The sequence below is a fragment of the Oreochromis aureus genome, linkage group 15 (genome assembly GCF_013358895.1).
Source record: "Oreochromis aureus strain Israel breed Guangdong linkage group 15, ZZ_aureus, whole genome shotgun sequence".
Taxonomy (NCBI): domain Eukaryota; kingdom Metazoa; phylum Chordata; class Actinopteri; order Cichliformes; family Cichlidae; genus Oreochromis; species Oreochromis aureus.
Window position 1 is genome coordinate 3351433 of NC_052956.1, and position 20352 is coordinate 3371784.

The 20352-nt window shown below is 41.4% G+C and overlaps 1 protein-coding gene across 2 annotated transcripts; it reads left to right on the plus strand.

The window, feature by feature from the left end:
- The first annotated feature begins 1372 nt into the window (after positions 1-1372).
- On the plus strand, positions 1373-19955 carry agbl5 (ATP/GTP binding protein-like 5). Of its 2 annotated transcripts, XM_031755094.2 has the most exons (17): positions 1373-1450; positions 2254-2538; positions 2625-2796; positions 2929-3095; positions 3215-3392; positions 4145-4323; positions 5928-6459; positions 6624-6793; positions 6996-7131; positions 10614-10831; positions 10930-11117; positions 13167-13346; positions 16932-17074; positions 17208-17260; positions 17439-17626; positions 19008-19141; positions 19255-19955. In XM_031755094.2, the coding sequence occupies exons 2-17, from the start codon at positions 2324-2326 to the stop codon at positions 19327-19329; spliced, it is 2928 nt and encodes a 975-aa protein (XP_031610954.1). In that variant the 5' UTR covers positions 1373-1450; positions 2254-2323; the 3' UTR covers positions 19330-19955. The 2 variants fall into 2 exon arrangements, with proteins under 2 accessions (XP_031610954.1, XP_031610955.1); XM_031755095.2 differs by lacking the exon at positions 13167-13346.
- Positions 19956-20352: the final 397 nt, after the last annotated feature.

Genomic DNA, 20352 nt, shown 5'->3' on the forward strand with positions numbered 1-20352 from the left:
TGCAGGTGTGAAAATTGCAGTGAAGTCATTAACAATTAACTGCTAGATTTGCAGTGAATTGATGCCAGTATTACTACTCTGGAGAGAGAATGTATACGGAGTATTTTTGGTTCTCATTAACTTGTTCAAAACATAGTAAATAATGAAATGCAACCTTTTTTACAGATGTCTCAGGCTAACATGTAGGAACTGCTTAATAAAAAGAAGAAAAGCTTCAGGTGTGGAGAATGAGGAAGACGAGGGTGTAGCACAACCTAGAGGGTAAAGCTGGGGAAATGTGATGGGTCCCACAGACGGAAGCTGGAGGCCAAACTCAAGCAGACCCGCATGAAGAATGTTTGGAATAGAAAATCACTGACTTTAAGGTGACAGACAGACAACCACTTGGCAGCCTGGACAGAGTAAATGAGTTGAAGAGTTTCTTCGGCAGCTTTACTCCGTAGCCCTTTACTGGATCTTCCACCCTTTTTCCACCCAACTCACATACCCCACCCACTGCCATGCAGCCCTGATAGACTGCGAATTCTGGCCTGAGTTAGGAGTTAGGAAGCTCTGATGGCATCATTCCAAGTTCTGAGGATCTGTGCTAAACACTTGTCTGGCTTCTGAATGCAAATAATACCAGAGAGATGGTGATGGGAAGACAGCATCAGAGGACAGCTACTGTACATGACCCATGTCTATCCTGGGACAGGATGTTGATGTGATAGAGAAGTACTAGTAGCTGGTTGTCCACAACAACAGCAGGCTGAACTGGAAGATCGACATAGAGGCTATATACAAAAAAGGTGATTAACAGGTTTTGTTTCCTAAGGAAGCTGAGATTTTTCAACATGTGCAGCAAAATGTTGAAGTTTTCCGATCAGTCTCTATCTTATAAAGATTTAATAAGCACTATTCAGACTTTTTGTAGCTTTTCCTTTAATAGAAAGAACCACATTTAACGTGTCAAATTTGGTAAAGGATGAGGCGAGGAGGATATGGTGACCATTAACCCCAGGTCTGCTTTGTAGAACAGGCCTTTCAGGTTTGAGCTATTCTGGGTGCATAATGTTACTGCAATGCTACAGCCAAATAATGCTAGAGACCTTTAAATAAAGTAAGCCTACATTAAGGTTAAGTTTCCTTATTGCGCTGTTTCATAAGGAAAATAACAGCAAAGTTGGTAACTTTAATTACTGGTTTTTTTGGATACATCTAATTATATTTTGATTACATTTTTGCATGTCCACTGTAATAAGCAGACCAAATGCACAGAATTACTTTAAAACTTTAAAGAAACAACCTTTTCGCCACAGTGGAAATAAAATACATCCTGCAATTTGTTAGGCAAGGAAATTTCCAGGCAGTCTCAGTTCTCCAGAGAACCCTGAACGCAGCATACGGAGCTTTGAATTGAGGGTTGAGAAGGACGGTGAAACAAAAATGGACATCGATCGAAAATAGCCTGGTAAAATTGACATTTTATATTTTCACATAAAGACGCTGGTGCAGATTAGGGGTCGAGGGTGTATGTGGACCAAAGACGCAGAAGAATTTTTAAAAAACAGATTGTTCCTTCAGAGCAATGACTGCTAGTTCCGTTGCTAAGTTAGCCTCCGTAGCTTAGAAAGGTACGCTAGCTGTGTGGAACATTAAAGGTAGAACACTGGCTATTAGCTGTGTAATCGATTTTAGCTAGCGGTTGCTAATTTGCCGTAAATCATGTGAAATCTTTTTATGAACCGACTGTAATGCTTGCAGCCGTTAGTTCACTCCCCCTTTTTACGCTGCCCTCGATTTCTCGCTCAGCTGTTGTTGTTATTGCTTGTTGTTGATACACTGAAACGTTATTTCATCTTGGACAGACTTTCACTCGCGTTTTTGTTAACGATAAGGAAGCAGTCGAGCAACCAGTGTACAGCGAATGGCTACACAAATAAAGCTTGTAATTGTAGAAAATATTTTATATTGTTGGTTGTGGCCATGGTTGTAGTTTCTGTGATGGCCTCGGGATGTCGCTGTTTAGTCTTACAATCAAAAACTAGCATTATGGTATATTACATCTGTATGAAATTCGTTGTTTATTGTGTTTCTGAGAAATAACTTTTCATTGGAACCACAGTGCTAATATGCGTTTACAGTGTTAGACTGCACCATGTGTGTTTTTGGCTCTATATACATAAAACCCCTGTTGTAGCCGGTTATACCTCCTTTCCCTTTTATGTTTTTGCCCAGTGTTAACATATTTTTGTTTTCCTAATTTCATGACAGGTGATCTGTGTCAGACTTCTGACGGGCACTTCATAGAAAAGAAAAGTGAAAGAGGCCAGAGTTCAGAGCCATGGAGGCTCGCTTTGGGAATATTGTGTTTAGCTCCAAGTTTGACTCAGGGAACCTGGCACGTGTGGAGAAGGTGGAGAAAGGCAACTCCAGCCCTTCTTCTGACACACCTTCTAGTGGAAGCTCCTCCTCTGGGTCAAGCCTCACCCCTGATTATGAGTTCAATGTGTGGACGCAGCCAGACTGTGCCGGCACAGAGCACGAGAACGGAAACAGGTAACCAAAATTAAATTTTTCGTGCCACACCAACTTTACCACATTAGATGACTTAAAGTATCCCGTATCATGTTGTGGTTTTTCAGATCATGGTTTTACTTCAGTGTGAAGGGGGCAGCACCTGGGAAGTTACTGAAGATCAATGTGATGAACATGAACAATCAGAGGAAGCTCTACAGCCAAGGCATGGCTCCTCTCGTACGCACTTTACCGGGCAAAACCCGCTGGGAAAGGATACGAGACAGACCAACATCTGAGGTAGATATTCGCTCTCTGAGCCTGTCAGAGAGAGGATGTGGGCAACAGGACTCTGTGAGGCAGAGTACTGCCTGTCAGGCTATTATTATCCATCTATAAATATCATTCTTCTTTTCTTCTGCTGCTTTTCAGATTGTAGATAACCAGTTCATCCTTTCATTCACTCACCGGCTATTGGAGGTGAGAGGGGCTACCACCTATTTCTCCTTCTGCTACCCATTCTCTTACACAGAGTGCCAGGAGATGCTGCAGCAGTTGGATCAGAGCTACCCCAGTGCTGCTCAGCTCAGTCTGAGCAGGTAAAGTGCACAAATGACACACAAATCTTGAATATTTTCTTTGTCAAAGTACCTTAAATGTGTACAGTTCTCTAACATTTTTTTCCTTAAACTCTTTCCTTCACTGCTCCCACTGCTAGTACTCCAGGCACTGTGTATTATCATAGGGAGTTGCTGTGCCACTCTCTAGATGGCAATAGGGTGGACCTTCTCACTGTGACCAACTGCAGCGGGATGCAGGATGAACGGGAAGCCCGTCTGCCTAAGCTGTTTCCTGACACCAACACTCCAAGACCACACCGCTTCCCTGGCAAAAGGGTATCATTTAATCAAACACAAAAACACAACAATAACTATTCTGTAAAGACCCCTATCATGAAAATTAGTTTTAGACCATTACGAGATTTTTTTTTTTAATACATTCCCGTGTGTAAAGTATGATCTGTGAAGCAAAGTCTTAATACACGTTCTTCAAAAACCTGGCAACTAGACCGCCTCCGAGCAGTTAGCCTCCCCCCGTGAAGAAAAGAGTAAACTAGTACATTCGCACATAATCAACCCTTAGCTGCTTGTTTCTTCCTCGGTGAGTGTGATGCAGCGAGTTATAGCATGCTGCTAACGTAGATGCTAAATGTAATAACGTGGATGGTCAGCAGCAATTTTCCCACCTCAGAAAGGACTGTTTTACCACAAGTAAAGAAATGATCATATCAGTGTAAACTTAACTGGCTTTTTGTTAAGCTGCATCCACACTGGAAGTGAGTTGCTCATCGTGCATTACTTTCAAGCTGAAGACTGTTCACTTGCAGAAATTCCAGGTTTTGGCTGCCGAGGTAAACCCCTAACGTATTTACTACCAGTATGAATATCAATTATTGGTATTCATAAAGTCTGAATGTCCTTGACTTTCTGTGATCTCCAGTTGCCGCATGGCTGTGAATCACTTCCAGTGTTTTGTAGATTGGGACCTTTAATGATGATTTATAAGACTCTGAGCTTATTGTGACATTAATAACAGCTAAAACAGGAACGTTCACTCTTGGCATTTGCGTGTCTGTGTGTGTTCCCAGGTGTTTTTTCTCAGCAGTCGGGTGCACCCTGGGGAGACTCCCTCATCCTTTGTGTTCAACGGTTTCCTCAACTTCATCCTGAGACGAGACGACCCGCGTGCACACGCGCTGCGCAACATGTTTGTGTTCAAGCTCATCCCAATGCTGAACCCAGACGGGGTTGTCCGTGGACACTACAGGTAAGAGTTTCACATTCATATACATCCACATCCTTAAATGAGACATGAGAGCGTTTCCTCTCAATAATAATGTGAGTTGTGTGTGACTGTGCACCACAATTATAGTCTGGAAACGTGTTATAATGTATTGTCGTGCTACATTGTTCTGTCATTATTGTCACAAAGCAAGTCGGTTTGATGTTGAGCCTGTTAAAAGCCGACACAGCAGTTAACAGTTGCTAGTATAAGATGATTAGCTATGTGTTTCTGCATAGGAAGTCTTACAACTGTAGACCCATATGTGCTGCAAATACAATGGATATATCCTATTAAAAATAAGCATTCTGTGTGTGTTCAATATCTTTGTTTTTTGGCTTCCTAATTAAATTTTGATTTGAATAGAAAGTTTGTCTGAAGACCAGGCACCCAATGGGGATATGGCACCTGATGCTACAGTGCAAATGTGTCTGAATTTTTACAATGACCATTAGTTTTTGTATTACTATGTGCATATCTTCCTCTTACTTTGCCTTCACAACATTCATTGTCAGTATCAACTGAATGTCTCTGCTAACATGTGCATACATTTAAAACTTATATAAGAACTAATTTATGCACGCGTGTGGCCAATGAACCTCCTCGTTTTAGGAGAAACCAAGAAATCCAGCTGGAAAAATTAGGTTTCTTTAAGCCCTATGCAGTTATTACCCGGGGAAAAAAAGCCCAGTGACTACGACCTACTCAGAACTTACATGCAAATTGTGCATGCGCATTTGCACTCAGTTAATGGAAAGCTGCCCACCTGCTATCTGCTGTAACACTGTGAAGATATGTAGGTTCCAATTTTCCTTACTGCTGTGCTGACACAGGGGGTGAGAGAATAAGAGACACTGGAGAGTTTATTTCAGATTCCCAGCAAATATTTAGACTACACCAATGAGAGAGCACCAAATCATGGTAGACCTAGTGGACACAGGAAGACAGAGAGCCAATCTGCCGTATAGGTAAAATGTCATTAAGTCATAATCTGGTTTTAGCCTGGTTCTTCTTTAATATTTTAACTTTTTTCAGTTTTGAGGTGTTTTATGTTTAAGTATTGTGTACAGACGATAAATGGCTTGTGTTAAATAAATAAAAAAGCAATATCTTTCAAGATGTGACAATTTAAAATACAGTGATGGAAACCCTGGCTCTACTCTGGTTATGGAAACTGCATTTGGTACAAATGATAACATTCTGGAAATCAAATTGGAAGGGAAAGTCGACTGCAGCTGAGTTTAGTTTAGGCTCATCACTACTACTAGTCATAAGGAGGTTAGAAGAGCCAGCAGAGGTGAGATGTGGTGACCTTTCTACCAGATGTCCCTGTGTTCAGAGAATGATGCACTGAGGTGTCAGTAAATGGTGCCGCTGCTTTCTTGGCATGTTAGGGTATGCTGCCTCTTCTTTTGATTCCCAGACCTGTGTTCCTCTGTACAATTTTACTTAATCTAAACATCACCATGCAATAAAGTATAAAACAGCTCACATATTAAATGTAGCAGAGGTGAAGTGTACAAAAGACTGTCTGCCGGGTTTAGGCTTGTCGATAATTAAAAGGTTCTTTACTTTCTCTTTTTTTAAAGGACGGATTCCAGGGGTGTGAACCTGAATAGACAATACTTGAACCCCAGCCCCGAGTTACACCCGTCCATCTATGCAGCCAAAACACTGTTGCTCTACCACCACACACACAACCGCTTGCAGAAAACACAGCCAAGCACTCATTCTAACGGCCCCACCCATACAGAGCCCCCAGCTGCTAACACAAAACCTGCAAATCAGCATGAAGCACCTCCCCTCACTGCCCTCGAAGTCACCTTAAACCAACGGAATGCAGAGAAAGATGCAAATCCTGCGCAGCCAGAGGTCCCCATGATGATGGAAGAAAACGCCTGGGCTACCTCAGAGGCGGGGAAGGGAGATCAGAACAGCTCATCGAGCTCCACAGAGACTGTAGTTCCAGGTGCTGAAGATTTAGCAGTACCACAGGTGGAGGAACAGGAGTCGGTGCCACCACAGGAGGGGGGTGTGGCATATTATGTCGACTTGCATGGGCACGCGTCTAAACGTGGGTGTTTCATGTATGGAAATAGCCTTCCTGATGAGAGCCAGCAGGTAATAATGAATGCATTTTATCCATTACTAAAATTGTCAAATAGGGTTCAAATTTGTTTTTTACTAGCAGTAGGTTTCTTTCATTTAATTTTTTTATTTTATTTAGATTTACATTTGATTTGTAATACTTTCTGTCACGTGTGTCTGTGAACTTCTTGTTGCAGGTCGAGAACATGCTGTATCCGAGGCTGATCGCTGTGAATTCTGCCCACTTTGATTTTCTGGGCTGTAACTTCTCTGAGAAAAACATGTACGCACGAGACAAGAGAGACGGCCAATCTAAAGAAGGCAGCGGTCGGGTTGCCATTCACAAGGCAATAGGGCTGCTTCACAGGTCAGACATTAGATTTATGACATTACTGCAGTCTGTGTTCAGTGTAGGAAGTTTATGTAGTCATTCTGAATTAGCCATAATGACCAAGTGCAGATTTTGTGGGCCCAGTACAAATTAAGTTGCAAAAAGCCTCAGAAACACAGTCATGCTTTTGTGTTTAATTTTATATTTTATCTTGCTTCTGCAACTGGCTACCAACCAGTTACACTCTGGAGTGCAACTATAACACAGGAAAAACCATGAATACAATCCCACCTGCCTGCCATGACAACGGACGAGCTACCCCCCCTCCACCTCCATCCTTCCCTCCAAAATACACTCCAGAAATATTTGAACAGGTAGGAAGTACATCTGTAACACACAAATACAAATAATATAATGTAATATAATATAATATAATATTATAACAAGTGTTGTGGCCATTACTAATAAAGTTACTCTCCATAGAAAGTCATTTGTTCCACTACTCTTTGACTTATTTCCCACCCATAGACTTTACTTGGGAGGTATGTCCAAGTGTATCCCTTCAAACATACTTCGTCACCTCACATTAGAATTTTCTATTTTCATTTTTTCATTGATCAGTGAGAGCAACATCGCAAAGACAAGGCCTACTTGCTCTTATTTTGAAAGCACACACCAACCACAGCCTGCAGCATATGTGGACCAGTTAAGACACATGTGTGACGAGCTCACTGAGGCTACAGAGCAAAACAAGGTTACCTTCACATCAAGACAATGGAGTTAGAGTTATTCGGCAGGATGAAAGACTCAGTAGAGAGCAGATTATATTACTTAGTTACTGTCACCAAGTATTTGGGAAATCAAATATTTCGAAAGAGAAACTATGTTGCTAATGACCGATAAAGCACTTGTATGCACCGGCCCTCCTCCTCCAACAAATAGAACCTAAATCTATGAGAACACTGCATTACTTTGGTCTTTGAAACATCTTTGTACCTGTACTGTCACTTTCTTGTGCTGTCTTGAACAAGTTTGAAATAGTGTCCATACAGTACAGTCAAGTCTTGAGCCACCCCTGATTTCTTCCAAGCAGCCAACTTTTTTTTTTTTTTTTTTTTAAGTGATACTGAGCTACAGTTCTGTGGGCTTTCCAAAGGTCTTTCTCGTCTTTTTAGTCCAGTCCTGCACCTGAACATTTTCAGCGGAATGTTTTAGTTTGTTAATACTGACCTATGACTCGTTCAAGCATAGAAATGGCATGAAGCTCAAGGGATGGATTAGTATTTTGTCTACACGTAGCAGACAACTTCTCTAAGAACCAAATTAAAATTCTTTGGCCATTTATAATAACTTTGGGCACCTTGTTTCTAGAAGACTTTTGCAAAAACACATCATTTATTTCAATATTATTAATTGAATTTATGAAAAATGCCAAAGATAACACAGTTTGACAGGCATAAAATTATATTTTTCCAAAAACAAGGTGATGCCCAGAGAGCTATTAATGGAAACTTGGCATATCTCAGCATGGTGTGCATTGAGTCCTTTGAGGAAGCTGAACAAGTGAGGAAAGAAGAAAAGTGTCAGGCCTAAAAATCTGAAGAAGATGAACACTATCTCAAAGTCATGTCCTTAAGAAATAGGAAAAAAAATTCATTAAAGGCCTGACACAGGACCTGAGAGATACATCTGGTCCCTGTCCTATGAAACCTCATCATAAACGGTCTTGGTGGAAGGAGCTTTCAAGAAACCTTTATTATAAGAGGGAAATGGGCAGAAAAGGCTGAGGTATGCCAAATTACACAAGAACTGGACTGAAAATCAGTGGCACCAGGTCAGGCATCAGGTGATGAATCCAAATTTGAGTGTCTACAGCTGGTTGAAAACATGGTGAAGGCTCTGTTGTGGTTTGGATTCACCATGCAATACCATCTGGAAAGTGTAGGAAAAACATACTTGGACAGAAAAACACAGTGGAACACTATCAGTCATTGACTGGCCTCCCCAGAACCCGGATGTACAGGGTGGGCCATTTATATGGATACACCGTAATAAAATGGGAATGGTTGGTGATATTAAAGTCCTGTTTGTGGCACATTAGCATATGTGAGGGGGAAAACTCCTCAAGATGGGTGGTGACCATGGTGGCCATTTAGAAGTCGGCTATCTTGGATACAACTTTTGTTTTTTCAATAGGAAGAGGGCCATGTGACACATCAAACTTATTGGTAATGTCACAAGAAAAACAATGGTGTGCTTGGTTTCAACGTAACTTTATTCTTTCATGAGTTATTTACAAGTTTCTGACCACTTATAAAATGTGTTCAATGTGCTGCCCATTGTGTTGGATTGTCAATGCAACCCTCTTCTCCCACTCTTCACACACTGATAGCAACACCGCAGGGAGAAATGCCAGCACAGGCATCCAGTATCCGTAGTTTCAGGTGCTGCACATCTCGTATCTTCACACCATAGACAATTGCCTTCAGATGACCCCAAAGATAAAAGTCTAAGGGGTCAGATCGGAGACCTTTGGGGCCATTCAACTGGCCCACGGCGACCAATCCACTTTCCAGGAAACTGTTCATCTAGGAATGCTCGGACCTGGCACCCATAATGTGGTGGTGCACCATCTTGCTGGAAAAACTCAGGGAACGTGCCAGCTTCAGTGCATAAAGAGGGAAACACATCATCATGTAGCAACTTCAAATATCCAGTGGCCTTGAGGTTTCCATTGATGAAGAATGGACCCACTATCGTTGTACCCCATATACCACACCAAACCATCACTTTTGTTGTTCCAACAGTCTTGGAGGAGCCATCCAATGTGGGTTAGTGTCAGACCAATAGCGGTGGTTTTGTTTGTTAACTTCACCATTCACATAAAAGTTTGCCTCATCACTGAACAAAATCTTCTGCGTGAACTGAGGGTCCTGTTCCAATTTTTGTTTTGCCCATTCTGTAAATTCTGTGCTCCGATCTGGGTCATCCTCGTTGAGATGCTGCAGTAGCTGGAGTTTGTAAGGGTGCCATTTGTGAGTAGCTAATATCCGCCGAAGGGATGTTCGACTAATGCCACTCTCCAGTGACATGCGGCGAGTGCTACGCTGTGGGCTCTTGCTGAATGAAGCTAGGACAGCCACTGATGTTTCTTCATTAGTGACAGTTTTCTTGCGTCCACATTTTGGCAAATCCAACACTGAACCAGTTTCACGAAACTTAGCAAGCAGTTTGCTAACTGTAGCATGGGAGATGGGTGGTCTCGTAGGGTGTCTTGCATTGAAATCTGCTGCAATGACCCGGTTACTGCGTTCACCAGATATCAACACGATTTCGATCCGCTCCTCACGTGTTAACCTCTTCGACATGTCAATGGCTGTGAACAAAGAGAAACTTCTAAATAACTCATGAAAGAATAAAGTTACGTTGAAACCAAGCACACCATTGTTTTTCTTGTGACATTACCAATAAGTTTGATGTGTCACATGGCCCTCTTCCTATTGAAAAAACAAAAGTTGTATCCAAGATGGCCGACTTCTAAATGGCCACCATGGTCACCACCCATCTTGAGGAGTTTTCCCCCTCACATATACTAATGTGCCACAAACAGGACTTTAATATCACCAACCATTCCCATTTTATTACGGTGTATCCATATAAATGGCCCACCCTGTATGTTTGCACATTTTAATAAATCACTGCACCTGTTTCCCATTTTTCTAGCAAAATACAAAGAAATGAGATGTGGCTAAAGACAGTACTGAACACCTACCCTGACGCATTAAAGAAATTTGGCAATTTGGCAAAGTACACCTATCTATATCAGTTCTGAAGTAAATTTGGGTGATGCCATCAGGTGGGGCGTGCTGTGGCGATCTCTGCCCTGGACATGGCAGAGTGTAACCCTTGGCCGCGTCTGGTGCTTTCTGAGCACACCTGCCTGACAAATCTCCGAGCCTGGATCCTCAAGTACGTCCGCAACACCAAAGGACTGAACACACACATCCATGCCAACCCTCCTCCACGAATACACCACAATGGCAGCAAGGTGTCACCACCAAAGAGCTTTAACAAGTGAGTTCCCACACATTTTTTTAACTTAGATGCCTTTAGTTTGTCCAAAGATAACAGCTGGGTCATGGATTTGTGTGATTTCTTCATTTTCCTACTAGCTGTTTGTCTGGATCTGCATCGGAGAACACCCTCAGCCGCGTCCGCTGCAACAGCCAAAGTAGCAGCAGCCAGACACCCTCGCCGAAGATGCACAATTCCCCGAGTTTTACTTTTGGGTGCCCCCCACCCCGAACTCACACACAGCACAACGGACGCGGTGGCAACAAAACACTCGGGCCAGTCAGGGGTAGGTTGAACTCCCAACTATCTGCCTGTGCTCCGGCTGCCTATATTTTTTGTTTTTTCTTAAGTCACATCTCGTTTAGTGGTCCTCTGCTCCACTCTCTCCCTCAGTATCACAAATTCTCTCTTGTGGTCTCTCTCTTTCTCATTTTCGTCTCTTTCCTTTTCTTCAACCTCTTGTTCGTTGCTGTTGGAGCTGTTCAGAAAGTCTCATTACTGGCTGATGTGTTATTGTCTGCGTGAATGTTACCTTCTGGTTTGCTGCGCGTGACGTGAAACTGGCCACAGGTTTGGGATTAGCTTGGTGTCCTGGATGTTAACGACCTGTAACATCCCCCACATTACCCCCGCATGACCTTTGCATGACCCCTCTTCCTGCTGTTGTGTTCTTACCCTAAAGAAAAATCTCAACATGACATTTAAGTTTACTTTTTTAAATGTGAACTTTGGTTTAAAACCTCTAAATTTTGTACAGTATGGATAATACAGTATTCTACGGAGCCCCTCTGATGACATGGTCCAAAAAATAAATAAATTGTGGCCACAAAATACTACTTCGTGCCCTCGAAATTGGTATAACGTGTGCACGAAATGCTAATTTGTGGGCACGAATTGGGTATAACGTGGCAACGAAATAGATAACGTGCGCACATCATATTGATACAATTCCTGGACAGCTGCGTGGAGACATAAGCATAAGAGTAGGCTAAACCTATACAGCATGGACAGAGACAGTATGATTGAGTTTTATTTTAGGCTGGGAATGAGCTACATATGCATTTTGAAAAACCTGGTAATGCAAGGAACCATACGGAGAGACATTTAAACAGGATATTGAGAGTTGCTTTACAGACGTAAGTACGACCTGGACGCTGGGATAGATTTTATTGTCAACCAACTGCAAGGGCCTGGGAAGGATCACGGTTATCGGTCAAGTGTTTCGTGCCCACAAATTAGCATTTTGTGCGCACGTTATACCTATTTCTTGCTCTCGAAATAGTATTTCATGGGCACAAATAAGTATTTCGTGGGCACGTTATACCCATTTCGTGCCCACGAAGTAGTATTTTGTGGCCACAATTTATTTATTTTTTGGACCATGTCATCAGAGGGGCTCCGTAGTATTCTAACATGGACACACATCCCAGTCTCAGTAACACATGTACCAGGGTTTCCACCAGTGTATAAAGGGTTTGCACATGACATCATGGGCATTTCAAGCTGTCCGCCATATTGGACGTGATAAGTGTCACTACTTTTTTGGCTCCTCACAATGCCTGTATTCTGCTACATGGTTGGGTGCAGCAATCATCAAAGACAGAAAAAAAAATCTTTTTAACCGGTTTCCTGTCGTTTCAGATAGAAGAATATGAAAGTAAAGTTGGCAGATACAGGCATCAGATAAACAGTATAACAATTATAAGTTAATTACATTTTAAAATTACGAGTATCTGTTTCAAATAATATTTGACCATTAAAAGTTTTTACATTTAGTATTTCATAATCTAATTTCATTATCTTCATGCTAGCATCATGCCAGCTAACATTAGACTCTAGTGTCCTAACACGTTTAAACTACTTTCCCTCACATCAACGGTTGATTACATTCTCACATCATGAGAGTTTATTAAAGGGCATTAAAGAACCCAGCAAATGTTATGACTTTATTCTGTTTTACTTATTCTGCTCATATTCATCCACTTCTGTCCACTAATCATTGTACGATATATCCTTCATCACTTCATTTCAATAGAGTTCAATATGTTTTGGTGTTCTCCAGCTTGTATATGCATACATGCTTTTTACTTTCTCTTCATGCTGGAAGTGTGAAAGAAGATATAGTGATTGTCTTCCTTTTCCCTTTCCTGGCAGAAACCCTGTGTACCAAAAGAATTGGAGAATTTCAGTTTGCTTTAATGAGTTTTATTGCATTTACTTTGCGTTACCTGTGATGACTTTGGTCTCCGTGCATGCAGGGTAGTTTCAGCCACTTTGTGTATCCCTACGGTCCCTGCACGTCTCTGAGCAGGTGTATGTGTCTCCCTCTCTGTAGACACTAAGCCCCAGGAGAAGAGACGCCCCCCCCATCACCACCGCTCCATCCTCCGGTCTCCCAGCAACAGCCACACACCCGCCCGCCCCCCACTCTCACCCCCTTCTTCCTCGTCCTCCTCATCTTCCTCAGTGTGTGCAGCAGGCTCCTGTCCCCTCCCGGCCTCCGTCAGTATGACAGGTCTGTACTCCCTCCAGCCCCCCAGCCTCTCCACCTTGCTCCCATCCCTGCAAGCCCTGCCCCGCCCTGGGCTGCTCTCCAAACTGAGTCCCCTGCTCCTTCAGAGCTTACCACCGGCCGCCAGCAGTCCAACTGGGCCCACCCCGGACTGAATCTGACTTAAACCACGAAACGCTGGGCGCATGTGCTTGTGCGAGATGATTGAGTGAGATTGTTTTTTCGGAAACCTGCCTGGTAGTCCATGTAGGTCAAAGTGTGTGTGCGTGCCTGCAAAACATCACTGGTGCTAGCATATTTTTTTCTTTCTGCACAGTAATTACATGTCTACAGTTTTAGCACCTTAAGGTAAATAACACTTTCACTTGCGAGCGAATGTGTTCCTCAGATCTCAGCAATGACTGAAATGCTTTTTCTCACTGACCTTGAATCAAGTGCTGGTTGCCGCACTGTCCTCTGGCTCTTTGATGAACATAGCAGACTGGTTAGTAAATGGGGATATTTGCTTGGGTACCTAATATCTGCTGTCCTAAAAGACGTTCAGAGCACACAGTAGATGTTATCCATAGACATCATAATATTATAATATGGATTACATCCAGACGAAGCTTTTTGTGTATACAAGTAATAAGCTAAAGCTAATTACCACATTACTGTGCTCACCATTTGAAAGTAGCCGGGAGATTTTCTTCTTTATTCGCACAGTTGCTGTTGTGATGCTTTTAATTTTTGAATTATTAATTGGTTTTATTTGACTTTGAGACATATTTTTATAGACTGAACATAGTCAGACTTTATTTTCTGTAAAATCCTTCCAAAGCACCCTCTGATCTGTTCTGTTGTCTTTGGGTTTCGCTTTAATGTTGATTTGTAAAACGATGTCACAAGTCGATCACATTATACTGTCATTTAAGACTAAACATTTAAATAGCTTTTTTTGATTTCTTATGATTCAAGGTGAGATTTAAAGGTTTGCTTTTAGATTTTTGGACACAAGTCAGTGATTCATTATCTAAATACCATTAAAAATAAATAAATAAATAAATAAAAACAAAAACCTGCATCATTCCAGTGTCAGACCAACATTGGTCATGACCTTATGATCACAGGATAGCCTACTGCCAGAAACTGTGTGCCCTCATTGTTAAGTCCTTAAGAGGCATCCACACAGGAAATGCTTTGTGGCTCATTCGTTGGCGTTTCCCATCCTCTCATACGTCAGTAAACGACATCCTTCCCTCTCATTGGTGATTGCTACAATTTCGCGTCTCAGAGTCGAGAAAAGTTTATTTCTGAACCCGCCCACTTTTCATCGCCAGTGGTTATCCCACCTGTGGTCGCTGGTTATCGTTGACTTTGGTCACCATGTCAGTGGTACTCACTTCCTGTGTGGAGACCCCATTATGGATTTTGCAATCTTGTAGCTGCTTTGGAATAACTACGGTTGCTTTGTGGGGCTGTTTGACAGCAAGTAGTATTATATGAGAAGAATTAGTTTAGCTTACAACCAGTTTGACTGGCAGGTGTTTATCGTTTTTCTAATATGACTCTTAACACTGGGTTAGGTGTAAATATGGTGAAGAGTTTTTGTTTGTTTGTGTATTATATGTTTCCTTAAACTGATGAAGACAATATTTATCCTAATTTGTTCAAGCAGATAGACATGTTCCTTGTGTAAATCGAACGTGGCGGGTGTGTAGTAGGCTGTCGACGGTTAGAGTTCATATATCTTGTGGTAAGCAGCCATGAGAAGCTACCATGTTGTCTAAGATTTTACTCATCTATTGTGGAATAATAGTAAGTTGTCTGTAATTCGTTTTTTGCGTGCTGTTATCCAAGTACTTGATGATGGTCTGTGTTTTAGGACCGGCCGTTTTAGTTGCACTGAACATGCAGAAGTGAATTATTATTTATTTATTTATTTTTTCTTCTTTTTTAGAAGGAGCAAACAAACCAGATCATTGAGGGGTCAAAATAGCTTTCAGAATATCTGGCCTTTGCTCACTGTAGCTACTGTCTGATCCAGTGCTGTTACACATTGTAGTTAAGCTGTGCCTTGCTTTGTTGTAAGCAGTAGGTTTTGAAGGTCCTGCTCCTATTGTGATCTTATAGGGTATATATCCTTCTTCTTCATCTATCGTTCATATTCAGTGTGACTTGCCTAAGTTGCAGTGATCTCACAACATAAATATCTTGCGAATTCAAGCATTGTTAAGCCAAATAAAAAGCTCTTGTAGAAACAGTCCTTCATACTCACGCTGGGCTCAGACTACATGATACTTCAGTCTGTCGCAGTGGTCGATGTGTCAGATTACTTGATTAAGAGTTCTAAAATCTTGCTTCATCTCTTCTTTCACAATCAGTGTGATATCATTGGAGGTGCAGGTGATTTTCAATAAAAGATTGTTAACAGAACAGCAAACAAACGAGTGTCTATGACACTGGCTATCTTATGTTACTGCTTCTCACACTTCTTCCTAACTATACTGGAACACCATTCTCTCTTTTGTTTTGTAATGTATGCAATAGTACACCTACCTTGTATGCTAGCCCTTTTGTTGGCACATCGTGGTTGTCCCAGACGCAACATAGCTTTTTTTTTGTCTATCATCACACCCTATTGGCATGCGTTACTCTCATTTTTGTTCCCAACCTCCAATCGATGCTTTATGTGACTCAGATCTGACCAGCCTGGTATCGTATAGTCTGAACACGGCATTAGCTTCAAATTTCAGCTCTCTAAGTTAGAGGAAGCTCAGAAAACCCCGGAAATCTGATGGTTGTCTTGTGCTCACTCGACAGTGGTCTCATCTAATATTACTGTACTAAAGGTTTTAGTGTAGCCTCAGCTCAGTGGAATTACGATCTATCAGTTTAGATCAGTGCCCTGCTAAATGGCGAAGGAGTGTTCTGTAGTTGTTTTGTTTTTTTCCTGCTTTCTCACTGTGAACTATGATGTTCTGTGTCCCAGTTGTTTCAGCCCTAAAGCATCTACATCTTCATTGAAAATGACGAACACAGCTTTAGGTGAAAACACTGTATGCATAGTCACATTCTCAGTAGGTCTTTCGGCTTTATACTCCTTATGAGAATTGTGCCGTTTCCTTCAATGTGGTGCTAACCTTCTATACCAGACTACAGTTATGTGTTTGTCCGTGTAACGTCTCTACAATTGTCACCTTTCTTGAATGTGCTGCTGTCTTTTAGCGCCTCTCTGTTTAACCTCTGGAATAAAAACTATCCCTTTGTGAAGCAGCTACAGAGTGTGGGTCCTTTTGCTCTCTTTTTGACTCTGATTGTGATCTTTATTTTTCAACTTTCACTTCGAGGAAAAGATCAACACCAAAACTCTCACCACTTAATCTTAGTTAGGAGTCAATGTAGATTATGAGATATTACAGGACATTCGGTTATTTCAACATATTTGGTTTTTGACAGCATAACTGTGATATTTTAAATGTACGCACATGTTAAATGGCTTAAATCTTAAGTTTTATAAATCAGATTCTTAGTGTTTCATCTTCCACTCTTTGTTTCTCCTTTCTTCTCTTTGTTCTGTGTATTTATGTGTCTTCATCTGGTTGACAGGCATTAGCTGCCCGGACTTTGAGACTGGTGGACCCAGTTCTGCGGTCTGGTCCAGAATGCCTCTACCTATACGTCCTGGGCACATAGGGAGAGGGTGCCGAACTCTTACAATCACTCATCCCCCCACAGAAGCCAGTAGAGAGGTTAGGTTACCTTGCTGGCTCACTCACTGAGCAAATTCACATTTCCATTATTAACACTTTGTTGCAAAAGATCTCCCGTATTAATATACACTTAGACTATGATGTGTTGTTGTAATGTCTCCATGTGTCACAGACTGCTAAAGACCAGGGGCCTGAACACATCCTTTCCTCCATCAAATTTAGCAAGTAAGCCCCATCTTTTTGTTTTTTTGTTTTTTTTGCATTGTAATAATTTCAATCCAAAACAGTCAACAAAGGCTGGGATCTGAAAAATGAAATGAAAACCACACTGGAAACCCCTTCTTCATGATGACGTTTTCTTTCACGAATAGCGAAAATGTTAACCTCTCTGTCGCCTGCCCAGGTGTGAGCTGCAGCCCCACGTCAGCCGGATTCCCATCCGAAGGATGGGGTCGACTGACGCACCTCCCAAACACAACAATAAAGCATCTCCATCTAGCAATAACCCACCAGGAGGTAAAGAGGTGTCTGCTACCATGAAGGTGTGGAAGCTGCTCAGGCCTGGCCTCCACAGACACCTGTCATTGTCAGGCATGTACACCTGCTTGTTGCTCTGGTATGAGCTGTTTATGACCTAAATTACAGAGATGACCTGACCAATGATCAATTAAAATGGGGATAAGTGACATGAAGGCATCTCATAAAAGTATGTTTTACTTGATATTAAAGGAGAATTGTTTCTAAAACAACAACATAGAACTCATGATTGTGCTTATTTGTGCATCTGACCACAGTGTTGTTTCCCCAGAATGCATGAAATGTAATGCGATAACTTTGAATGACATCCAGAGAATGAGTCTTATAGAGTCCCCCTGACTTTTCAGCTACCACTTTTGAAGCTCAAATCTGTACATTCATATAAAGGACACACATTCAGGATCCCCAGTTGGTAGAATGACTTCAGTCACCCCGATTTTGACACTGGCTAATCTGAGGTGGACATTTCTGATTTTGAGTGAAATATTTCAACAGCTGTTTTTGGTGCAGTCATACACTTCCTCGTTCTAATTACTATGGTGTTTGCCATCTGGCTTTGATCCGTAGATGTAACGGTTACTTTAGTGGTAATTAGCATATGTTAGCATAGTGATGCTTCAGAGTGGACCTATTAGGCACATTAGCTTAATGTTTTTATTCTTGAGCTCTTGTGGAATAGTTTTGAATGATACACATGCTTTTTTTAGTGACACCTGGCCTTGACACAGTCCCTCAGGTTATCCACCATCTTAAACAACGTTTTACCGTTACAGTGCCGAATGCTGGTAATAAATATAGGTAAAACTTTCTCTGAGGCCCGTGTATGTAAGAGTGATATATATGAGAATGGAAAAAGATACAATTTATGACGGTCAACCCAGGCACATAGCTCTGGCTCTGAGCAAGAAAGCCCTACCCACTTGCTGCTCAGATCTTTTGTTTGCAATCAGCAGCCAATCAGAAGAAAGTCAGCTTAAGGAAGGGGCATGAGCTGATTTCTGTGATGTAGTGAACTGAAGAGCTGTGCCAAGGCCCAGCATGACATAAATAAAGATTCATTTCAGCTTCAAAACTTTGGAATATGGACCTGAACTGAGTGTAACTGGTCTTCTTTAATTCAGGGAACACGCTATCCGTGACCATACACTGCAGTCCCCTCTCATTCACATCAACCAGACACAAGAGTAAAAATAAACAGATGAAACCCATCAGTCTTTAGACTCAGAAATAGACTTTAATAAATTGCCTCCTGCTGGAGCCTTTTATTACTGCACTACATAAATTTTGTGTCCACTAAAATATAACAATTTCTGAAGTACTGGATCTTAAACGCACAATGTCACCATCAAGTTTTACTTAATACTCCCATTTCCCATATTACAGTGGACACCTCACATATTCTTTGCTGACTCCCCTCTGTTATTCCATTCTGCAGGTGTATCTGAGAAAGAAGCTGCCATACAGCTGGCCTCTAAAGCTTTAATGAAGAAAAGCACAGACAGAAGTATCACGTACAAAGAAAGTGCTATCATAGAAAGTGCAGCAGAGGCCATGGGAACACAACAACAGGTGAAAACCGATGTGCACACTTCTTGTTAGTCGTTAATGTACATTTAGACTGAAGCTATTATTTAATATGAATAACTAAAAGATGACTAGGCTGTATGATGTTGTCTTTGAAGGTGGAGGAAACTCCAGTGACTGTGCCTGACACTGTGAACATGTGTGAGACAGTAACCCTGTGTGGAGAAGCCTAGGAAACCGACAGCCTAAAAATATCATATTGAGCAATTGAATACTTCAAAATGCGAGAGGGGCTTGTCACCAGTGGAGGATTGGTTGGGGCATGATGATGTGCAATATAAATCTTTTATGATTAATCGTATTATTTTTAGCCTTTTTGGGCAACATTTAGAACCTAGAATTACCCGTGACAACTACTGAGCAGCTTTTGTTTTTACTGGAATAGCTGAAGGTTAAGTGCCTTGCTCTATGACATTACATTAGCAGCTGTATTGGGGGAGTGGTTCAACCTTTCCATATTTTTCCAGCTCCTCAAGAATGCAGACTTGAAACATCCTTGAACATTTCAGCTACCATAATTGTACCTCACATTTCCTGTTTTTGTGATTTAAGTTGCTTTTTTCCGGTCCTTGCTGCTCCCCTCAGATACCGACCAATACTGTTATGCACTGCTAAATATTTTATTAGGCAGCCACTTGTACAATTACAGGGAAGGGCTGATTTTTATTTAGACTCATAAGCACAACAGCACCTTTATAATCTCATTATCTCTGTTGTGGATGTTTAACAAATGTGAGATGAGTGTATTTATTCCACTTTTGTGCTTTGCACATACTGTTTATAAAATGGTTTTCACCTACTTGGGCTTTTTTTTTTTTTTTTTAGTTTTTGTGATTCTACTCACCAAAAAAGTAAATGTCGCATTATAAAATCCTTCTGTGTGCAGGTTTAAAATAATGTATTATGTGTATAAGAAACCAAAATTATCATAGCTGTATGCTGAAGCCGAAACAAGCTTTGTGTGAGGCTTATGGAAGTAGAGGGTTAAATTAATGCTGCAAAATGCACTCAGTGAGGTTAATGAAGGAAACGTGATATATCCAACCGGAGTAAAAACCTAAATAGAAACCTGTTTGTACTGAATTAACTTTTCTTGTCACATTCCTTTTTTCGCATGAATGAGAACAAATCATTTACAATTATACATATCCTTTTATATGTACATGTGTATATTTATTCATATAGTGTTCATGTTT